This window comes from Chelonoidis abingdonii, chromosome 26 (assembly GCF_003597395.2).
Source record: "Chelonoidis abingdonii isolate Lonesome George chromosome 26, CheloAbing_2.0, whole genome shotgun sequence".
NCBI classification, from domain to species: Eukaryota; Metazoa; Chordata; order Testudines; family Testudinidae; genus Chelonoidis; species Chelonoidis abingdonii.
The window spans coordinates 10,953,426-10,959,676 of NC_133794.1; the positions used below are offsets into that span (position 1 = coordinate 10,953,426).

General features: G+C 65.3%; 2 protein-coding genes across 3 annotated transcripts in view; one reads left to right on the plus strand and one right to left on the minus strand.

Moving 5' to 3' along the window:
- The window catches only part of DCTN2 (dynactin subunit 2), a 350,710-nt gene that overhangs the window by 30,314 nt on the left and 314,145 nt on the right, over nt 1-6,251 (minus strand). The gene's annotated exons all lie outside the window — the stretch shown is intronic.
- KIF5A (kinesin family member 5A) overlaps nt 1,481-6,251 on the plus strand; it is an 18,814-nt gene continuing 14,043 nt past the window's right edge. The window contains exons 1-10 of the mRNA XM_075061249.1: nt 1,481-1,492; nt 2,161-2,248; nt 2,497-2,576; nt 2,852-2,873; nt 3,436-3,486; nt 3,736-3,791; nt 4,167-4,254; nt 4,493-4,617; nt 4,880-4,984; nt 5,889-6,098. Of these exons, the coding sequence (XP_074917350.1) occupies nt 1,481-1,492; nt 2,161-2,248; nt 2,497-2,576; nt 2,852-2,873; nt 3,436-3,486; nt 3,736-3,791; nt 4,167-4,254; nt 4,493-4,617; nt 4,880-4,984; nt 5,889-6,098 (837 nt within the window). The remainder of the gene's footprint in view (nt 1,493-2,160; nt 2,249-2,496; nt 2,577-2,851; nt 2,874-3,435; nt 3,487-3,735; nt 3,792-4,166; nt 4,255-4,492; nt 4,618-4,879; nt 4,985-5,888; nt 6,099-6,251) is intronic.

Here is a 6,251-nt window from a genome sequence, read left to right on the forward strand (position 1 = left end):
AACAAACCCAGTCATTTTGGGTGACCCTACAATAACAAACCAAGACTTCTGGGAGACCCTACAAAAACAAACTAGCTCTCACAATAACAACCCAGCTGTTTTGGGTGACCCTACAAAAACAACCCAGCCCGTGTGGGTAACCATACCATAACAACCCAGCCCTCATGGCAAAAAGCCAGCCTCTGCAGGTGACCCTACAATAACAAGTCAGTGCCAGTACACAGAGCAGGGAGCTGAGTGGATTCATTATTATTTGTTGAGCCCTGGCATGATGGGTGCATGATGGGAGTCAGTGCCGGGCTGGCAGCCCCCCCATTTCCTGGCGGGTCTGGGTGCCCCCTAGAGGATGGATAAGGGACAAGCTGCTCCAGTGCTTTGGAGCTCCGCGGGGCAGGCTGGTGCTGAAGGTCACAGGTTCTAGTCCTGGTCCCCCCGGAGGGCTGTGGGGTAGGGGAGGGGTCTGTGGCTTGCGGCCCAGGTGTGGGCAGTTTGCAGAGCCCTGGCACGGACTCGGTGATCTGGGAGCTGCCAGCACCGGCCTGGGGTGAACCTTTCTCTGGCTTGTTGTGGTTTCCGAGCTGCTGGCTTGTGAGAGCCCTGGGCACCTGGAGACCCAGCCAGAGGCGACAGGAGCTGGGCGTGGGCTGCGTCTCCCTGTGGGCCCCAGCTCTGGCATCGGGGCTGCAGGTGGACCAATGAGTGGCACAAATACTCTGCCCCCCCGGGTGGCACCGCTGGCATGAGGGATTTCTTAGCCAAGCAGGGAGGGATGGGGGGGTGGGCTCCGGGAGGCTGAGTGACGGAGGAGCAGGGCCGTGGGCTAGACTGGGTGTTTGGAGAGGGCTCCTCAGTGGGGGCGGGTACGGCTCGGCTCTGTCTGTGCGGCATTCCAAGGGCACAAGTGGGATGAGTTTGCTGGGCCTTGGCCAAGTTCCCCATTCAGGCATGTCACTGCTTCCCCTCTGGGCTTGGCTTCATTGGCATCTCTGCCCTGGAGTGAGCCAGACTGCGGGAGAAAGGGGCATTGGTAGGGGAGCCCAGGGCTGGGCTAACAGGGGCTGCGGGTCGGGAGTGAGGGGCACCAGCAGAGCTGGGGGGAGCCCAGGGCTGGGCTGACAGGGGCTGTGGGTCAGGAGTGAGGGGCACCGGCAGAGCTGGGGAGCAGCTGGCACGGCACCTACCCAGCTCTGTGCCTGGCTCCTTATCAATAATGTCCCATGTCTCTCTTGAACTGGGGGTGGGATCTGGCCCCTCCAAGAAGTCGGTCAGTCCCCTGGCTCTTGGGTCTCCAAACCCCGCCTCCAGGGCACCCCAACCTTGCCCTCCACACCGTGTGGGGAGCTGCTGTCCTGTCTGGGCAGAGCTGGGCCTGGGCCGGGGCGTCTCCAGCACCTGGACAGCTCCCGGCGCCTGCCTGGCCTCCTGCCTCCGCCTCCAGTGGGGGAGATGGACTGGAGCCTGTCTGAGGCCTGTGTGTCCCATGCGGACCAGGGTGAGGGTGAACACAAGCCTCACTCAGGAGGCCAAGACCCCCCTCCATGCTGCCTCATCCCCCCTCCGCACATGGTACTTGTGGGGGGGTCCTCCGGCCTGGGAGGGGGAGCTCATTCTTATTGAATGTTGCCAACCCCCCAGCCCTCTCCCAGCTGGTGCCCTGCCAGCCGCCCCTCCCAGGTTAACCATGTTGCAGGGAGGGGCTGGGGCTGGGGAGGGTTGGATGGGGGAGCAGATGCTCTCCCTCCCAGAGGGTGTTGAGCCGCTGTCCCACGCCCCATTCCTGCTGCTGGGTCTGGAGCTTCATTCCCCCCCAGCACCCAGGAGGCTCTACTGGGTGGGGGTATCCCTGAGGTCCTGGCTGTAACCCCTCCCACCATGTTCTGCTCCGGCAGGACACCCTGACTCTGGTGCTCCCAGCCTGGCGGGAGCCCCCAGTGGTGGGCACAGGCTGGGGGCAGCAAGCCAGGAAACAAGCCTCCCTGCTGGGCCTGGCAGTGGGAGAAGGGAGGAGGGGGGTGCTCCATCTCTGTGTGTTGGCACCAGTCTCACTCCCTCAGTGCCGGAGGTGGGGGCTCAGCCTGGGAGCCTGCGGGGTGAACTCTCCGGCAGGGGCTGTGGGGTCTCTGCCTGGGGACTGACCCACCCCTTTTGCTTCCCCCCCAGGGCAAGCCCTACGTCTTTGACCGCGTCTTCCCCCCCAACACCACCCAGGAGCAGGTGTACCATGCCTGCGCCATGCAGATCGTCAAGGGTGAGCAGGGGAGGGGCGGGGGGAGAGACTGGAGTTTAGCAGGCAGTGTGGGGGCAGGACGGGGGGGGGCAGATTCCAGGGTGCAGGGGCGGTGCAAGGGTGAGGAGGGGCTGGGGCGCAGTGGGAGTGAGGATGGGGTGTGGTGCGGGGGGGAAGGCGGAGTGGGGGAGTAAACAGGGTAGAGGGGCAATGGGGAACACAAGTAGGGGAACGTGTGGGGTGAAGTCGCTTACCCCCGTCTCTTGTAGATGTTGCTGGCCGGGTACAATCGGCACCATCTTCGCTCTACGGGCAGACGTCCTCACGGGGGAAGAACCACACCATGGAGGTGATGAGGCGGTGGCAAGGGTGATGCCTCCCCATGGTTGAAGGGCTGGTGCTGGGGAGGGGTCTCGAGTTAGCCCTTCGCCTCCCCTAAAAGTTGCCGGAGGGAGGGAGGGTTGCCTGGAGGTGGCCCTCTCCAGTGGAGACTGGCCCAATGGCTTATCCCCCTCCTTGCCCCCAGCGGAAGCTGCCACGACTCCCAGCTGAGTGGGTCATCTAATTCCAACGCATCGCCCGACGACATCTTCAAAACCACCATCATACGGCCATTGGGATGAGAACCTGGAGTTCCATCATCAAGGTCAGGGGGCCTCTGGGGGGCTTGGGGAGGGAACTCTGGTAGGGTTTCGGGGGGCTCTGGGGGGGAGCTGTGGAGGAAGGGGTCCGAGGGGCTCGGGGTGGAAATGTGGAGGAATAGGGGTCCTGAGGGCTCTGGGTGGTGGGAGCTGTGGTGGGAGGAGGTTCAGGGGGCTCTGGATGGGCAGCTGTGGGGTACGGGTGTCTCGGGGACCCTGGAGTGGTGAGCTGTGGAGGAGGGTCTTGAGGGGGCTCTGGGGTGGGAGCTGTGGGGAGGGGGTCCGGGGGGGCTCTGGGTGGATCAATATGGGGATCGAGCCATGGGAGGGGGCTCTGGAGTCAGAGCCTGTGGCAAGGGTCCCTGGATTGGTGTCTGATGGGGAATTTGAAAGAGGGTCGGCCTCAGATTGGTGGACAGCACGGGGATCTTTGATGGAAGAGGATGGGGAGTGTTTTTATGGGCGCCTGAGAGCTGCAGATGGTGACCTGGGGGTCCCTATGGCTCATCTCCCCCCCCCCCCCCCCCGTCGGTGCTCACGTGTTCCGCCGTCTCGGCTCGTTTCCAGTTTCCTACTTTGAAATTTACCTGGACAACAATCCGGACCTTGCGATGGTGAGTATGACCCAGGTAGCGAGGATGGGGGGCACAGATGGGTTCTGAGTGGGTAGGGGAATTGCAGAGGGGGCGCTATTTCTGCTTCCTGGTGGCTGAGCTGGCAGCAGGCCGGGGGTGTCCTAATTGGGGCCCTGTGTGATCCCCCAGCCCCTGCTGCCCCAACTGCCGTGTCCACCTCACCCGATCCCCGCTGCCCCCCACCCCTGGGCCCTCCCCCCTGCCATTCCAGCTCAGCCTTTTCTTTCCCCAGTGACCAAGACCAACCTGTCGGTGCATGAGGACAAGAACCGGGTTCCCTACGTCAAGGTGAGGGGGGGCGGGGTCCCCTCATGTGGGGAAGGGGACCTAGGGAGCACCCAGAGGGTTGGAAGAGAATCGCCTGCTGCATGAGGGAAAGTGCGGGGGGGTTGCTGTGGGGAGCAGAGCAGAGGACCCCTGTGGAGGCTGTGGGGTAGGGTGAAGAGCCCCCAGTGTGAGATGGGGGGCCTGAGGAGGGGCTGTGCCTTGAGGGTGGGAGTGGGGGGTGAGGAGCCCTCATGTGAAGCTGTAGGGGTGGGGGACTGGTGGGGTGACGGCCCCCCCGTGTGAGGCTTTCGGGGAGGGCCACCCTCAGGGGTGCCGTGGGGGTAGGGGGGTAAGGACCCCCCCCACCTGAGGCTGACCCCCTGTCCAACCCCGCAGGGCTGCACTGAGCGCTTTGTCTCCAGCCCGGAGGAGATCCTGGATGTGATCGACGAGGGCAAATCCAACCGCCACGTGGCTGTCACCAGTGAGCAGCTGGGGCACCAGCCTGGGGGGTGGGCAGGTGCCCTGGGGCTGGGCCCTGGCCTGGGGTCATCATCAGCCCTGGCCCCCAGGACTGGGGAGTGTGGGTGCTGGGCGAGCGGATGGGAGCTGGGGCCCTGCTGACTCAGGGCTGGGCAATGGCACACGGTGCCCAGGGTGAGGGCTCTGTGCCCGGGGGGGGCTGGTGCCAGCAGGCCTCCCACTCCTGCGTCTCCCCCCAGACATGAACGAGCACAGCTCCCGCAGCCACAGCATCTTCCTCATCAACATCAAGCAGGAGAACATGGAGACGGAGCAGAAGCTCAGTGGAAAGCTCTACCTGGTGGACCTGGCTGGCAGCGAGAAGGTGCCAGGGACGGGGGGGCGGGCAGAGTGTCTGGGGGTGGGCAGGGCTGAGACCCCCCTCCCCCGCATGGGTCCTCCAGAGGCACCGCCCCACCCTGCTTTGGGATATCTGCCCGGACGCCTGGGTCCCAGGGGAGAAGGCCCTGCTCCCACAGGGCTCCTGGCTCATCCCTGCAGCCGAGACCCCTTTCGGAGGGCAATGCCCTGCAGTGGGTTGGGAGTCCCCCCTCCACCCCAGTAACCGACACCCGCCCTGCTGGCAGGTCAGCAAGACGGGGGCCGAAGGCGCCGTGCTGGACGAGGCCAAGAACATCAACAAGTCACTGTCTGCCCTGGGCAACGTCATCTCGGCCCTGGCTGAGGGAACGGTGAGAGACGCCCCCCCAGGCTCCTTGACGGGGGGATCCCCCTGTCCCCCACCCCAGAGCTGGAGTTCAGGGTCTCCCTGTCGCTCCAACCCTGACAGGCTCCTGCCCCTTCTCCTCACCTTCTCTGGAGGACCTGAGCCTGGCCACCTCCTGAGCCCTGGGCACTCCTCTTCCCCCCAGGGCATCGCTCCCCCACAGCCCCTCTGTGCCCCAGAGCGCCCCTCCCACCCCAGGGCACCGCTCCCATAGCCCTCCTCTGCCCTGGGCATCCCTCCCCCACAGCCCCTCTGTGCCCCAGGGCACCCCTTCCACCCCAGGGTGCCCCTTCCACCCCAGGGCACCCCTCTCATAGCCTTCCTCTTATAGCCCTGGGCATTTCTCCCACCTAGGGCACCCATCCTCCCTAGTCCCTCTGTGCCCCTTCCACCCCAGGGCACCCTTCCTATAGCCTTCCTCTGCCCCGAGCATCCCTTCCCCATAAGGCACCCATCCTACCCGCACCAACCCCTCTGTGCCCCAGGGTGCCCCTCCCATTCCACGACACTCCTCCCATAACCTCTCCTCTGTGCCCCTCCCGGCTCCCACCTGCCCCGAGGTGCCCCCATGATGTTCCGGGATGACCCAGGGTGTCAGGGGCGACTCACTCCCACCTGCTCACAGCCTGAGAGCGCCCTGGCCGTACCTGCTGAGGGAGACCCGCCCAGGCCCTGCCGGTTGCTGGTGGCCCACATGCACGGCGGTGGGATCTGTGAGCCCCCCTTGCCCTCTGCAGGCTGGCGAGTCCCCTGGCCACAGAGAGCGCCCGGGTCTGCTGGGCAGTCACCCACTGGGGTCAGAAACCAGTTACAGACCCTTCCCGCTTTGTCCCAGTGCCACCCTAACTCCCCGCCCGCGCCCCTTGCAGAAGAGCTACGTTCCCTATCGGGACAGCAAGATGACGCGGATCCTGCAGGACTCGCTGGGCGGGAATTGCCGCACGACCATGTTCATCTGCTGCTCGCCCTCCAGCTACAACGACGCCGAGACCAAGTCCACCCTCATGTTTGGCCAACGGTACCGGAACAACGCCCGCGGCACTGCCCGTCTGCTACCCCGGCGGTCCTCCCTCCCTCTGGTGCCAGCCGGCGCCCGTCTGCTACCCCGGGGGTCCCCCTCCCTCTGGTGCCAGCCGGCGCCCGTCTGCTACCCCGGGGGTCCCCCTCCCTCTGGTGCCAGCCGGCACCCGTCTGCTACCCTGGGGGTCCCCCTCCCTCTGGTGCCAGCCGGC